The sequence below is a fragment of the Carcharhinus amblyrhynchos genome, chromosome 11 (genome assembly GCF_965287045.1).
Source record: "Carcharhinus amblyrhynchos chromosome 11, sCarAmb.v2.hapA, whole genome shotgun sequence".
Taxonomy (NCBI): Eukaryota; Metazoa; Chordata; class Chondrichthyes; order Carcharhiniformes; family Carcharhinidae; genus Carcharhinus; species Carcharhinus amblyrhynchos.
Genome location: NC_137334.1, coordinates 93541026 through 93558125, shown reverse-complemented (window position 1 = coordinate 93558125; position 17100 = coordinate 93541026). Strand labels below are relative to the sequence as shown.

The 17100-nt window shown below is 43.3% G+C and overlaps 1 protein-coding gene across 1 annotated transcript in view; it reads right to left on the bottom strand.

Moving 5' to 3' along the window:
- The window catches only part of abcb6a (ATP binding cassette subfamily B member 6 (LAN blood group) a), a 166591-nt gene that overhangs the window by 69841 nt on the left and 79650 nt on the right, over positions 1-17100 (bottom strand). Inside the window, exons 12-15 of the mRNA XM_080199589.1 lie at positions 15317-15380; positions 11027-11112; positions 5494-5551; positions 4523-4627 (exon numbers count right to left, since the gene is read on the bottom strand). Coding sequence (XP_080055715.1) covers positions 4523-4627; positions 5494-5551; positions 11027-11112; positions 15317-15380 — 313 coding nt within the window. The remainder of the gene's footprint in view (positions 1-4522; positions 4628-5493; positions 5552-11026; positions 11113-15316; positions 15381-17100) is intronic.

Here is a 17100-nt window from a genome sequence, read left to right as displayed (position 1 = left end):
TTGTTCCTACTGCTGAAAGGATCGAGGACGAACAATTGCAGATTTAAAGTGATTTGCAAAAGAACCAAACGTGATGTGAGAAAAAAGCTCTCACACAGCGAATGGTTCAGGTCTAGGATGCACTGCCTGGAAGCGTGGTGGAGGCAGGTTGAATCGGGGTTTTCAAGAAGGCTTCAGATGATTACAGTACCATTAATTACAGATTAAATACAAGAGATTTAAAACATTTTCCCAGAGTTGAGAGACTCTGGAATTCACTTCTAGGATTAGTGGCTACGGCTGAAACTATGGTGAGAATTTTCGTGCAGGTAACAAGGCTCTTGATGTTAGCAAAGATGGCAGAGGTGGCCCACATTCAGAAGTCCCATCCCGAAATGTAGCCTTCACCATTTTTGCAGGGGAGGGAAATGGGGGCAAAGTGCAGTGGCCTCAGTCAGTTAGGGTGAAGAAGGTCTAAAGCTGCTGCAGTTCTCTGCAGAGCACAGCCATTCTTTGGAGAGGGAGGGTACTCTTTTGGATATGGCCCCAGGACATATTTGGAGAGGGGTCAGGTACCCTTTGGGAAAGATGAGATGCTGTGAGGGATTATTAAAAGTAGATATGTATGTGTGTAGAAAGTATACAAACTCATTGGAAATGCTAAGGTATTTAAACGTCCTTCACTTTAAATATTAGGAGAAACTGCAAATGTTAAAAAAAGACGTCAGTGCTTACGATTTCCCTCTGTCTGTTGACATAAGCCTGAGAACTATTATAACAGGATTGGTGCTGCATGATTGATATCACAACCTACCATTATCACAGCGGATTGCATATCAGTTCACGGTTTGACTGATAGCACCAGTGTTTATAAACCCTTTGAAGTGGAACTATGAACACAAATGTTTCTTTTCATAAGGGATTGAAAGAAATTAAATGTAGTGAATGTTTTTTTTTAAATCAAAGAGTGTGTTTTCTTTTGGATGGAGTGAATCCATCAACACTTAAGATCTTTTAAATCTCAGCATGGGCCTTGAGGTCTGCCCATGGTTGCTAAGGAAGGTGTAAGTGCAAAGAGTGGCAGAATGCATGAAGTTGGCATGAGTTGGCATTAAGTTGACACAGGGAGTATAAAAGGACTATGTGGGTAGAGGGGCATGAGTTGGCATAGGGGCTATAAAGAACCACAGGGGATAGTAAAGGGTATGATGGGCTATGGGGCATTTGTGGGGAGTGGGGTGAGGGTTGTTTATTGTTTTATTCATTTTTTTGAAAACTCTGACAAAGTGCTGAAGCACCAAGACAGGCCTCCCACAGCCTGCCTCCGAACTCTTTCTGGGGCCAATTGCCATGACTCCCAATTTCACCCACTGTCCCTCCTCCTTCTTCCACCCACATCCCTCTGAATGAATTTCCGATCCTCCAGGACACATTTTTCTGGGTCAGGTTAGTGGAGCCAGGAATTATCCCAACTCTGTGAATCACAAGATCTAACCCAACAGTGAAATTCAGGACCTAAGTTAACAACCAGAAATAGAGAAGTGGATGGAGGTAAATGGGAATAGAGCCGGAAAATGCAGTTCCAACAGTAGGCAACCCATGATTTTACTAAATGGTGGAGCAGACTTGAGATGTCATATGTCTTACTGCTATTCTTACATTTTGATTGAATAAGAAGGTAGAAGTCTGAGTAGTGTTGAAGAGCAGAAGGATCTTGGGGTCCGGGTCCACAGGACTCTTAAATCGGCCTCGCAGGTGGAGGAGCTGGTCAAGAAGGCATATGGTGTACTGGCCTTCATTAATCGAGGGATTGAGTTTAGGAGTCGGGAGGTAATGCTGCAACTTTATAAGACCCTTGTCAGGCCTCATTTAGAGTATTGTGCGCAGTTCTGGTCGCCTCACTATAGGAAAGATGTAGAAGCTATTGAAAGGGTACAGAGGAGATTTACAAGGATGTTGCCTGGACTGGGAGGCATGCCTTATGAAGTTAGGTTGAGGGAGCTGGGACTCTTCTCCCTGGAGAGACGAAGGTTGAGAGGCGACCTGATAGAAGTTTACAAAATGTTGAGAGGAATAGATAGGGTGGACTCTCAGAGGCTATTTCCCCGGGTTGAAATGGTTGCTACGAGAGGACACAGATTTAAGGTGCGGGGAGGGAAGTTCAGAAGTGATGTTAGGGGTAAGTTTTTCACTCAGAGGGTGGTGAGTGAATGGAATCGGCTGCCGTCAGTGGTGGTGGAGGCGAACTCGCTGGGGTCTTTTAAAAGACTTCTGGATGAGTATATGAGGTTTAATGAGATTGAGGGTTATAGATAGGTCTGTAGGTTGGTAGGTGTTGATGTGATCGGCGCAACTTGTGGGCCGAAGGGCCTGTTTGTGCTGTAGTGTTCTATGTTCTATTTAATATTTGCTCAGCTGAAGGTTAAATGATGTGACTCATGATGAATAACCAATTTCTTGTGTTATAATTCCTGTGTTGTAAACATCATGGGTTTGACCAAGGTACATATCACTACTTATGCACAGCTTATTTACTGGAAGCCACTGGCATGTCAAATCCTTGATCGCTGCCACATGATAGAAAGGACATAAAACAATTATTCGGCCGCACCTTTTATTATAGACTTTGGTTAGATGAATGAAGCAAATGTTCCAAATGTGAGACATGACTGCTTACTGCTGTCCTGCCCTTCAGGCGGTCAGGTTACCCAACTTGTAAGCAAAGTTTGATTCAATTCTTTATATTTGAACAATGGAAGCTGCTTTTGTTAGGTTGGGTGGAGTACATAATATGGAACTAGCAGTTCATTTAACTGGTTGAGGCTCGAGATGTCTGGGTAGCACAGTGGTTAGCACTGCTGCCTCACAGCACCAGGGACCCAGGTTCAATTCCTGTCTTGGATGACTGTTTGTGTGGAGTCTGCACATTCTCCCCATGTCTGCATGGGTTTCCTCCAGGTGTTCCAGTTTCCTCCCACACTCCAAAGATTTGCAGGTTAGGTGTATTGGACATGATAAACCCATAGGCTGGAGGTGGGCCTGGGTAAGATGTTCTTCCAGAGAGTCAATGCAGACTCGATGGGCCCAGTGGCTTCCTTCTGCACTATAGGGATTCTATGGATCTAGGTTTCAAAGCATCTGATCACATTGTTGCTGCTATCAATTTGTGTAAATGAGCTGGAAGCTGAAACACATATAGAGGAGAAGGGCAGGAAATGAAAAAGAAGTGCCCGACAAGTTTGTAACTCATTGCCTCTGTTCCTGTTTGTTTATAGGGTTGAAGGCACACACTCAATTCCCAATCCCACGTCTCACAATTGTAGAACCAGAGGTGTTTTGCAAGTACCAGTTATTGAGAGTTCGAAATCTTGGCAAAAGCACTGGAACAACTTTTTCCCCCTGACATTTCACTAAGAATTCTTACTGAGATATGGAATGCTGCAGGAGAGACAATGCATGGGATTTTCTCACCGCGCTTGCTCCAAGACTGGAAAATCCCGCCTGAGGTCAACGGACCTTTGCATGGTCATGTCACGTCCCATCCGCTACAATTCCCGTGATGGGAAAATTGCACCCTATATGTTTCACATAAATGATAGAACACCTTTAAAGGAATAAGGGCATTTCCTAATTAGCTGATCAATACAATGCACAGTCTACATGTGGGGCAGCTGATGCTTGGAAGTTTGTACACTCTCTCCGAAGTCTCAGGTTTGTTTCAGCATGTTCCCAAAGTGGCTTGATGCCTTTCCTAAATGAACATTTCCATTTTGGTCACAAGCCAAGAACTCCCATGAGTCAGCAAAAATGTTTGACCTCTTCAGGAATGCTTTGAATACATCCCTGAAGAGTTTCTACTATCCTGCCAGGACTGAGTTTCAAGTAGAGCAGTTGCTTTGGGAGGCTGGTGTAGGGCATGCAAAAGACATGTCCTGCCCCGCAGAGCTGGTTTTGAGTGATTAGTGCCTCAATGCTGGGCACTCTGGCTTGAAAGAGAACACTGCAGTTAAACACATCTCTTGCAATGTATTTGAAGGATCTTAGAAAGGAACTGCTGGTGATGCTACTCCATTAACACACACAGTCTGATTCCACTGCTTTTCACGATGGCTTATCCAATGCCACGTGTGATCTCCTCACTCTCATCTGTATTTCCTCTATCCTCCGATTCTCTCTACTCACGTACTTTCTTCTTCTACCCTTTTCCCACAGTTATATTTCATGCTTGCTACCCTTTTTTCACCAATTTCCTTTCCTTCTCTTTCCCGTCTTTCTTCTTGCCCATTTGCTCTCTCTGTTCTATTTCACCCATTTTTTTTCCTCACTCCTCTCTTCTGTCTTCTCACTCGCATTCATTCTCTGTTCCACTATCTTCCCTTTTAGTTCCCTACAGTGACAGTCCTGCTTAAGGCAAATGAGCGTTCTGCTCTCTGGAAGAGCAGACAGACACTCGTCCTATTTGGGAAATACATAGTTTCAGTCTCAATGTTATAAGTTGATCAAAGCTCTTGGCTTTCTTCTGGACTAAAGTATCTGCTTTTACCTTTGAGATGTCTTGGCCATCGATTTTAATGCAGCCTCCCTTGACGTCATAAAATCGGAACAACAGTCGGATTATGGTGCTTTTTCCAGACCCAGAGGGCCCAACCTAGAGCAAAATACAAGTAACAGAGCTATCAAACCGATGGACTGAGCGGCTATAAACATGTGCAGTTACACAGTTGAGAGATGTGAAAGATGTTCACTGCAGAACAAAAAGTTTTCATAGACTTTCAGGGACCCACTGGCTTGTCCTTCTGATTTAAAATATTTGTTTCAACCTCTTCCAATGTACATAAATGGCATGTTTTTTTTATCCCATGTCAATCAAACTTACACCCCAATTCTCAAAAAAAACCTCACATCAACTCTTAGAAGGAAAATAGTGCGCTCAAAAGATGAAAGTAACAAGTCCATTTGGCAATGAAAGACTAACTGCGAGGATGGGAAGGTGGCGGGGGTGGGGGGCGCAGACAATGCAGTGTCTGGACAACAGTATCCATCTTTTAAATAAACTGGTCTGGGTCATAACACCAACTCAATGTCAGGTCATTTCACTCTTCTGGCAAGACCGCATGCATTGCTCATCCATCGTTATCCAGGGAAAATACTGATGGGTCTTCTCTTTGAATCATTGTAGCACAAGTGGTGTTGGTGTATTCAACAATGGGTACTGACTAGGCAACCAAAGATGAATAATTGTTGATCCATGAACATGATTTGGGTTGCTAGGAGAAATTTGATTTTTTGTCACATGTATTACTATACAATGAAAAGTATTGTTTCTTGTGTGCTAAACAGACAAAGCATACTGTTCATAGAGGAGAAAATTATCCAGATGCTTCACCTTGGTGAGAATTGGATTCCTGATCATTTGCCACAATCTGATTTCATTCTTATGGTGTTGAAGTCATGTATATCTATTGAACCAAGTTTGGTGACATGTTGCTAACACATTGCAGTAAACCTACTTACCAGGGCCACCGTGTGTCCAGGTGGAACAGTGAATGAAATGCCATGCAAGATTTCTCTACTGTAAGAGAAAAATAACAAAACAAAATTTGTGTCAATAGGATTAGGAAAGGTAGACCATCCGAGGTTGAGGATTCCACTGCCCTCCAAGGTACAGTATTGTATAGCATGCACCACACCACTACATGCTTAATATCCTTGCTGGAGCACATAACAGAGAGCTTCATCTCAGTGACCAAACCACCTGAGGCACACCTTTAACATGCCAACTGTCTGCTCGATGTTACTCCTGATGATAACATGGCTGCTGTTGTGGCTGTGCTCTGTCACTACTTGTGGGCTCCTGAAGGGGGGTCATTACCTAAGTTCTTAAGGGTTAGTCCCTGCCCCTAGCAGCCAACCATAGATTTGCATTGGTGGCTGAAATGGCTGAGGGAGTTGGGAATGCCATGAAGAAAGGTCTTGTTGTGGTCACAAGCCTCCTGTACACTGACTGAGTAGAAGGAGTTCCAGTTGACAAAGATGTTTGCATGTTGAGTTAGGGCCTTTATGGCCACATTCAACCAATAAAACCACTCACCTGAGGGAAGCCCATCAATTAACAAGAGACATCAAATCTATAGGGGAACGAAGGTGATCCCCACATGAGCAAACAGAGCATTTATTACAGCCTCGTTGTGACTGGGATATACCAGACAGATCTCCTGATGATTTCTGTAAAGATGCTGAAGTACAGAAGTTGAAAGTAATGGTTAGCTTTACAATCACCAGTAGAGTATGGATTGTGGTTCGAGTTGATGCTAGACTATATGTCTGTCACTACCTCAGAGTTTAGCTTCAGTCGCCTTCGGCACTAGTTCTCCATTACATTGAGGTAGGACGTCCTAGGTTTGTATATCCTTCCAACAGAGTAGCAGTATCTGGTTGTCCTGTCTCTTCTCCTCTTCCTTCCTGGGCAAAAGCCTCTTCCTCCTAACTTTTCCCTCCCCCTGGCATCCAGCTGCTCACGGTAGCTGGTTGCTTTAGTCCCTTTGTGTGAGAGAAGAGCACATAGCACTTTGTGTGAAGGAACATGGGCATGGCACACTCACACAAAGTTCTTTCTGGCCTGGTTGACTGAGTCAGTAGGAGCAGGAATAATTGCCCCATGAGACAAGGAGCCTCCATGCCCTCCTCCTCCCTTGGGTTAAGAGGAGATGGCTTGAATTTGTGGTCGATGGTTTTGCGTCATTGTGAATATATTTTTAAAACAAATTCAACAGCTGCACTGGGGTAGCCGACTTTTCCAAATGGATCTCGTGGCTATACAAAGAAACAGGCCAAATTCTTAACCGGTCTATAAACATAGAACATAGAAGGAGTGGTGGGCCACTCCGCCCTTCGAGAATTCTGCTATCTACTTTGCACACCTTGGATTCCGCCCACCTGGGCTATCAAAATCAGACTACAGTGAAGGAAACTGATGGTTAAATGGTCAGCCGCTCCTGTAAAACGCACAAGTGTGGAATCCGCCCAACCTCCATTCCTGCAAAAATGGGAAGTGCTGTGGTCTGGGTGGGATGGTTCCACTATTTTTGCCATGATAGTGAGGCTCTCTATCATGGTGAAAATCTGGCGCAAAGGTAAGGGAGAGGTGACACAGTGGTTAGCACTGCTGCCTCAGTGCCAGGGACCCAGGTTCGACTCCTGGCTTGGCTCACTATCTGTGCGGACTTTGCATGTTCTCCCCACGTCTGCGTAGGTCTCCTCCCAGTCTGAAAAACGTGCTGGTTAGGTGTGTTGGCCGAACAGGTACCAAGTGCAGCGACTATGGGAATTTCACAATAACTTCATTACAGTGTTAATGTAAGCCTTACTTGTGACTGATAAATAAACTTTAACTTTATTTTAAGATATAGAGGCAGACAGATTTATGGAGGGAATTAGGGAGGGGCAGCACGGTGGCACTCTGATTAGCACTGCTGCCTCAGCATCAGGGACCTGGATTCGATTCCAGGCTCGGGTCACTATCTGTGTGGAGTTTGCACGTTCTCTCTGCATCTGCGTGGGTTTCCTCTGGGTGCTCCGATTTCCTCCCATACAGTCTGAAAGGCTCAGTGCATAGACCTGAACAGGTGTCAGGGAGTGGCGACTCGGGAAATTTCACTGTAGCTTCATTGCGGTGTTAATGTAAACGTTACTTGTGACTAACAAATAAACTTTAAAAACTTTAAATTCCAGAAAGTAGGGCCTCAGCAGTCAAAGGAGGTTCATTGCCAGATCTGTAAATCTTCAACGGCCCTATACTTCTCCAAGATCTGGGTGTTTCTCTAATTCCTGCTTCTACTGCAACTAATTTCCTTCGTTCCACAACTGGAAGCTGTGCGTTAGCTGTCTGGATCTTAGACTCTGGGAATTCCCTCTTTAAATCTCTCTACCTCTTTCTCTCACTCTCCTCCTTTAAGTTGTTCCTCAAGGCCAACTTTTGACCAAGCTTTTAGTCATTTGCCCTAATGTCTCTACATGGCTCTGTATCAAATTTAGACTGATTCCCCTCTGGTGAAGGGCTTTGAGTCTTTGGCTAAACTAAATCTGAAGTCTAAATGCAAGTTGTTAGTGTTGTTTCTAAAGAATGACTTTAAAAATAAAATCACAACACAAAGGCAAGATGAAGAAAGAGAACAAATGCAAGCAGTTTGAGTCTCTAAAATCCTGAGTGTATATCAAGAAAATTATTTGAGCATGAGTTGATTGTCCTGGTTTCATTTTGTTTGCAGGACTCGCTATCAAGATGCTGACAGCAGCTAAGGTACAGAATTACTTAGACAAACACACTTACTCATTTGCATTTCAATTTGATCAGCTGAATGGCTTTAGAAGAAAACAAATCAGGGCCACATTTACATCTGGAGCAGACACCATTTAATTTGATGCATTTGGCTACAGTTCTAAAGTGAAACACAGGAAACAGAGTCGGCAGACACTCAACCACATGCAATGTAGTTTTATTTGCTGCTCATTTTCCACCCACTCTTCATGAGGTGTTAACTTTAATCATTGACTTTTTGTTGAATACACTTAAGGGTGGAATGGATGGATTTTTCATCTCTCGGGGAATGGAGAGCAGGTGTGAAATTGGAGTTGAAGCCTAAGATCTGCCATGATCATACTGAATGGCAGAGTAGGCTCAACGGGGTCACACTCCTGCTCCTATTTCTCCTCTTGTTGCGCACGTTCCAGAAGCCCTAATGTACTTTATCCATGCCACCATTCTTCAGGTGTGTGCCTAGAACAGGTCATTTGATCACGGAAGGAATCGGGGCTAGTCTCAATCCTGGTCTTAACAGACCACATCGATACACCACAGTAAAGATAAAGGTCAGGGATGAGAAACCCTGGCCACTTCTTTCTTAGCCTTCAGCCATTTAAGCAATTTGAAGCACCCTAATTAACTCATGGACTTAGTAACATCTAGACAGTGGCACAGTGGTTAGCACTGCTGCTTCACAGAGCCAAGAACCTGGGTTCAATTCCTGGGTTGACTCACTGTGTGGAGTTTGCACGTTCTCCCTGCATCTGCGTGGATTTCCTCCAGGCGTTCCAGTTTCCCCTCACAGTCTGAAAGATATACTGGTTAAGTCCATTGGCTATGTTAAATTCTCCCTCGGTGTACCCGAAGGGATGCAGGAGTGTGGCGACTGTACTCTTATACACATCAGATACAAGGACAACAGTCAGCAACACCTCAAAACACTGGAGAAGTACCCATCAGCAGGAACTTCAAATGCAGCAGCAAGAAAGGTGGGCCAGCGGAAACATCTGCTCCCAAGCCAATCAGCCCAACATCAAGATGCTAATTGCTCAAAACCAGTTCCGCTGGGTGGGACATGTTGCTCATATGCCTGACACCAGCTTTCTAAAACAACCAGTCCACTCAACCCGATTGCGGCAGGACACTCCCAGGAGCACAGTGGAAATATTTTCGGGATGTTCTCAAGGCATCCACAAAGAGCTTAAACATTCTCATCGATTCATGGAAGATTCATGGCTTGTGACTGACCAAAACGGACAAGTCATTTGGGAGTGGACCAGACACAGAGACTTTGTCAGGAACCTGCAGAGAAGTCGCGGCAGCTAAGGGAGTGCATAAATCTCTACTTATCCAACCCTTCCAGCACCAGCTAATAGGCAGTGTTTGAAGATCACTCATCGGGCCTACCAGCCATTTCAGAACTCATTAAACTGGTGTGCAAGAAAGTCATCTTCAATCCTGGGTGACTGCTGAAGGTGGTGGTTGGTGCTAAAATTACATTCAGTCAAGGAGGTACTGGGCTGTTTGTTGAAAGGTAGATGGTGGAAGGCTGTTTCCCCTGAAGAGCCAAGAATCAGGGCTCAGAGGTTCAGATAGGAGTCGGCCATTTAAGATTGAGATGAGGAGAAATTTTTCACTGATAGTTGTGAATCTTTGAAATTCTCTATTGCAGAAAGCTGTGGATGCTCAATTGTTGAGTATATTTAAAAAATGAGTGTTTTGGGTGCTAAGGAAATTAAGAGATATAGAGACAAATGGAGTAGAGCCATGGCTGAGTGAAGGAGCAAGCTCAAAGGGCCCTACTCCTGCTCCAATATGTTTTTGACATCGTCAATGTGATATTCATACCTGATTTTGCCCAGTAAGATAAAAATATTTTATTTTCTTTCCCTTATTTATTTTGTATTTTTTGCCATTTCCTTTGCTTCTCTCAGATTACACAGCTGTGCGGGTTGGGGAGTGTCTGTAGAAACGCTCCAAGCATCCCGAGTAGAATTGATGGACCAGATGGTTTATTTCCTACTCACCATTTTTGTCTGTTTGTATATGCACGGAGTTGCAAATTGCTTTGCACAACAAGCAGCAGAGGCAAAATCCAGACAGCTCAGAATGTGAGGTTTGAGGTCATAAAAAGGGAATACAAATCTGATATTAAGTGAAGGAAATTAAAGTTTCAGTCCCAGCCAAGACATTGTAGTTACAATCAGAAGGCTATTCGATTCGTTGAGCCTGTTCCAGCATTCAATTAAATCCCTGTTGACATTGCAACCCCATTCACCTGTCACTTCTCCTCATCTCTTGCTTTTAGCCTTGAAGGCAGCCACATACTCAGTTCAGGTTTTCCCAGCCTGCAAGTAAAAAAAACGTGCTTCCTAATTTCACTGCTGAATGGCCAAGCTTTAGCTGTAAGATTGTGTCGCCCCGTTCTAGATTCTCCTAACACAGGAAATAGTTTCCCTGTATCCGTCCTATGAACCCTTGATACATTTTAAACATCTTGATGAGATCACCCCATCTCAAGTTCAAAGGAGTATAAGGCAAAACTTCATAATTTAACCCCAGTGTCATTCTGGTAAATCTACACTGAACTCCCTCAGAGGTCAATGTCTCCTTCCCGAGACTACAACACAACTTATCTACTTAGTATAGCAATGATCCCGATAAGATAAACTCCTACATTTCTTCTAATGGCCTTGTCCAATACCTGCTGCTCCATGCCATCATTCACACCCAACTTTAACTTACCCGTCGATATAACTGAAATAAACGTCATCAAATTCCACCTTTCCAACTTTGAAGACTAAATCTGCTGCATTGATGTTATCAGTTATCTGCAGAAAAAAGAATGATCATTTTCAGTTGGTGTTTATTTTCTCTGTGTTCTGTAGTATGCATGATGTGGAGATGCCGGCATTGGACTGGGGAAAACACAGTAAGAAGTCACAACACCGGGTTAAAGTCCAACAGGTTCATCTGATAGTAAATGCCACAAGCTTTTGAAACGCTGTTCCTTCGTCAGGTCAGTGTAAAGTTCTGATCACAAAACCCTGCCACAGCAACCTCTGCAAGACATGCCGGATCATCGACATGGATGACATCATTTCATGTGAGAACACCACTCATAGGTACATGGCACATACTCCTGCAACTTGGCCAATGTTGTCTACCTAATATGCTGCAGGAAAGGATGTCCCGAAGCATGGTACATTGGGGAGACCATGCAAATGCTACGACAACGGATGATTGAACACCGCTCGACAATCACCAGGCAAGCCTGTTCTCTCCCTGTTGGGGAACACTTCAGCAGCCATGGGCATTTGACCTCTGATATTCGGGTAAACGTTCTCCAAGGCGGCCTTCGCAACACACGACAGTGCAGAGTTGCTGAGCAGAGACTGATAGCCAAGTTTCGCACGTGAGGACGGCCTCGACCGGGATCTTGGGTTCATGTCACACCATCTGTAACCCCCATGACTTGCCTGAACTTGCAACATCTCACTTACTGTCCTGTCTGGAGACAATACACATTTCTTTAACCTATGCTTAATGCTCTTTCCACTCAAATTGTCTGTACCTTTAAGACTTGAATAGCAGATTAGCTGTAAAGTCTTGCATTCTAATCAGTATTATGTAAACTATGTGTCTTTGTATGCCCTGTTTCTGATCAGAATTTTCCACTCACCTGACGAAGGAACAACATTCTGAAAGCTTGTGGTGTTTACTATCAAATAAACCTGTTGGACTTTAACCTGGTGTTGTAAGACTCCTTATTCTGTAGCATAAGCCAGCTGAGAAGTTTAAACAAAGGCTTCTGCCAACATTTCTTCTGACCCATACTCATCAAAATGTCCCAAATTTCCTCCCTACCTGTGGATGGAACCTGAAGGGATAATTTTCAGATTTCTTTCTCCTTATGGGAGGCCCCCTCACCAAAAATGAGCAGTGGGACTTTTTTTAAAAATTTATTCAGTTTGCGGGATGTGGGTGTTGCTGACTGGCCTATCATTTATTAGCCATCCTTAACTACCCTCCATTTCAGAGGGCATTTGAGAGTCAAATACACTGCTGTGGATCTGGAATCTTACGTAGGCTACACCGGGTAAGGACGGCGATTTCCCTCCCAAAAGGACATTAGTGAACTAGATGGATTGTTACAACAATGGTTTCATGGTCCTCGTTAGACTTTTAATTCCAACTTTTTACTGAATTCAAATTTCACCATCTGCATTCGAACCTGGGTCCCCAGGGCATTACCTGGATCTCTGGGTTACTAGTCTAGTGACAATACCACCGCCTCCCCTGGATTCAGGAAGTCAACAGTCAGAAAACTCAAATTTCCACTGTGCTCTTGGGAGAGGCAAGAGCTCTCCTGGGGTATCGCGATTAGAAAATTACCCCCACTAGTTCCCTCCCCAAAGGTTTAATGACATTTATAAGGCTCTGGGAACAAAAAGCCCGAAAAACTGAATAAGGAGGGGAATATTGATGTAAGTGATGACAGCTGGGAAAATCCCCATGGATACTTGGTCAATCACAGTAGCTATACCATACTGTGATCAAATTAAAAAAAAAGTCTGAAGTTTTCTTTCTAGAAAAAAAGTGTGAAAGTTGACCTGATAAAGGTCTTTATAATTATGATGAGGTTTGATAGGGTACATAGAGGAGAACCCATAAACATAAGATAATCAGTGATAAATCCAATGGGAAATTCAGGAGAGTCTTCTTTACTCAGAGTATGGTGACAATCAGTAAGTCACTAACACATGGAAATGAATTATACAGATTGGGAGGAGGATCGTGTCAAGTAGAAAACACTGGCATTGACCTTTGGTTTGTAATACGTGCATTGGAACTCCTGACTCTCCACTACAGATTCAGTCAACACTTGCAGCAAGTTCTCATTTTGAATCTCTTTGCATTTCAGCAACAGGATTTTAAGTATAACAGTCATTGAGTAACAGGCATAGCTTCAAATAAAGCCATGGCAAAAACAAAGTTGGGAAAACTGGGCAATGTCAACAACTACTATGTTACAAATTCCTACAGGTCAAAGAGCTAATATATTCAAATGTGGATCTGCTTGGTTATCTTAAAGTAAAAGTTTATTTATTAGTCACAAGTAGGCTTACATTAACATTGCAATGAAATTACTGTGAAAATCCCCTAGTCGCCACACTCCAGCACCTGTTCGGGTATACTGAGGGAGAATTTAGTATGGCCAATGCACCTAACTAGCACATCTTTCAGACTGTGGGAGAAAACCAGGGCACCTGGAGGAAACCCATGCAGAAACGAGGAGAACGTGCAGTCTCCACACAGACAGTGACTCAAGCCGGGAATTGAACCCGGGCCCCTGGCACTGTGAGTCAGCAGTACTAACCGCTGTGCACCATGCCGCCCCTTTGATCAGCAGAACACTGGAACATTAGTTCACAGCTTTTTATAGAAACGGCACACTTAGTGCATGGCTGTTACTGAGTACCAGAACAGAAAATTACAAAAGTAGACAAGGAACATAAGTCTGCAACTGGGGAAAGGCTAATTTTTCTAAGATGATGTGTGATTTAGCCAGTTGACTGGAAACAGATACTTCAAAGATAAATCCATGTCAAATCAATGGGAAGCATTCAAGAAAATGTTAGTTGTTGACGGATCAGAGCAAATACAGCCCCTGAAAGAAAATTAGTCGGAGCAACAAATCCAGAACCCCCGGAAGTCAAAGGGCTTAAAGGATTGAATAAAAGAGGGAAGCTTATGACACATACCAAGGGCTCAATACTGTAGAAAAACAAGAGAAGCATAAAAAGAGCAGAGGTGAAATTCAAAAAAAAATTAGGAAAGCAAAGAAAGGATAAGTAAAATTAAGGAAAACCCAAAGACATATTTATAAATACACAAAGTGCAAGAGCATAACTTGAGAAAAAAATGGTCTAAAGGTAAGAACCAAAAGCATGGGAAAATCTCAGGAGGTCTGGCAGCCCAATATGACTCTTTTTCAAAACTCAGTTTCTCTATTTTTATAAATATATCACAGAAAGAGAGAAGGTCTTATTCCTTTTGACTGAGGGGACCATAACAACATTGGAAAGTTAGAGGAGATTTAAAGAACTTTCGCCAAGAGAGTGATGGAGATCTGCACTCATTGCCTGAAAGGGTGATAAAGGCAGAAACTAGTACTTGGATCGCCACTAGATTTAGGAAAAGAACAAATCAGATTGGAAAATAGTGAATATGATTCCTCTAATCCAGAAAGAAAAGAAGCACAAAGCAGAAATCTACAGGCCTACGAGCTTTGCATCTGTCAAAGGGAAATTGCTGGAATCTGTTATGAAGGAGGTTATAGAAAAGTTCAATACCATCAAGTAGAGTCAACATAGTTTTGTGAAAGGTAAATCATGTTTGACTAATTTATTGGAATTCTTTGAAAAAGTAACACGCAACATAGATAAAGGGGAACCTGTTAATGTACTGCAAAATTGATTTCCAGAAGGCATTTGACAAGGTGCCACATGAAAGGCTACTATGCAAAACAAGAGCATGGATGGAGGAGCAAAGATAGAGAATTGATTTGCTAACAGGAAGCAGAAAAAAGGGATAAATGGGTCTTTACAATTTACATTCCCTGTGTCTTCTTGTCTATGACAACTTTGTCAATACCCCCCCTCCCCGCCCACACAATCACCCAAAAGATATAAATTGCGGCCTATTTTCTACCTGTCTTCAGGTCTGACAAAGGGTCATCCAGACTCAAATCGTTAATACTATGCTGTCTCCTGTCAGACCTCAAGTTTTAACTAGTGTCTTAAAAGGGGGAAAGAAAGGTGGAGAGGCAAAGAGGCTCAGAGATTATTCAAGATCTTAGGATCTAGCTGGCTGAAGGCACATTGATGCCATTGATGGAGCAAAGAGAACTGGGCATTTCCAATGGGTCAGGATTGCAGAAGTACAGAGAAACTTCCCAAATCTTTCCCAGCTCATTCACAGTTGCACTTCTGTTTTCACATAAACCAAAATTAAAACAGTTGCGCTACCTACCTCCTGTTCTTCCCTGAAGAGTTCAAACATATTCTCCATGTCTATAAATGAGCTCTGGATCATCCTGTTAGGCAGAGGGGAGAAAGATTAGATATTTGTAATTAATATTTCAAAAATTCTAAAAAGGCCAAAGCAAAAGCGGTCACAGACTGCATCTGCTGCCTTTTATTTGAAGTCTGAACTAGCTCCCTGCATGAGGTACTTCCACTCTACTGTCAAGGGTCTCTTGTACAAAAGTTTCCTTTATTCCTATCCAAGGCAGGAGGTTTTAACTGGTGAAACTGCAACCATTGTACACATTTAGCACAGTGAGTAGGTGTAACATGCAGAAGAGGAAAATTCCAGAATTGTCCCCTAAAAAGAAACAGCTGTATTTCTAATCTCAGCAACGGTATCCTTCAAACAAGCAGTTTGACATAAAAATCCATCTGGTTCACTCATGACCGTAGGGATGGAAATCCTCCACCCCTACTTGGTCTGGCCCACATGTGACTCCAGACCTGATATAGTTGAGCCTTAACTGCCCTGTTAAGAGGTCCAGCAAGCCACTCAGTCATATCAAAGTCAAACAGCTAAGTTGAGAAAGGATAAAGTGAGATTGCCCACTTGACACTGAAGCAACAATTTACTAACGTGAGGACTTGTGCCAAAATTAGAGCTGTCCCACACACTATCAAATAACAGGCTGATATATCTGTGCTCATCAAATTAGACCTTTTGGTCCACACTGCATCATCACTATCCCTGATTACGTCCTTTCCCACTTGCAGGACAGACCCATCAGATGTGCCAGCACAGTGATATAACAATCAGGAGAGAATTGCCCTGGGAGTCCTCAATATTGACTCTGGACACATGGCATCTCATAGCATCAGGTCAAATGTGGGCAAGGAAACCTCTTGCTTACTTTTAAAAATTTTTTGTAAAATGGAACACCATAATGGTTGGCATTTCTGCCTCACAGAACCAGGGACCCGGGTTCGATTCCTGCCTTGGGTCACTGTCCGTGTGGAGCTTGTATGTTCTTGTATATGTGTGGGTTTTCTCCAGGTGCTCCAGTTTCCTCCCACAGTCCAAAGATGTGTCGGTTAGGTGGATTGGCCACACTAAGTTGCCCCTAGTGTCTCAAAAAAAGTGTAGGTTGGGGGTATTAGGGGTAGTTTTGTGGGGTACGGTGATGAGGCAGGAGGTGGGCCTGGGTAAGATGCTCTGTCAGAGTCGGTTCAAATTCAACGGCCAAATGACCTCCTTCTGCACTGTCAGGATCCTATGATTCTATAATGTGGGTGTAACTGGCAAGGTCAATTCCAATTCTCTTTTCAGTTCCAGTTCCAATTCTCTTCACGCACCTAGTGATACACTCAATCAGCCTTTCGTCTGTTTCCATAACTAGCTGTTCCTGGAGTAGGTCGCCAGAGGCTTTTAGCTTGAGGGATGCGAATCTGCATCAAACATGGCTGACCGGGAGTCTTATCCACTTTTACTCCAGTCATTGTAAGGACTTGCAGATTGACACTCAACCTGTTTGGTCACATTATGAACGAACCTTCCATGGCCATCAAGTCCTGAGGCGCGTCTCAAACACAGAACTTCTGGCTCAGATGCAGTGACACTACCCACTGCACCACAAGACCTCATCATTTCTTGCCCATCCCTAATTGCCCTTGAACTGAATGTGGCTTCCGAGACTCTTTCAGAGGACATTCAAGAGTCAACCACATTGCTGTGAGTCTGGAGTCACGTGTAGGCCATACTTGGTAAGGATTTCCTTCCCTAAATGATAT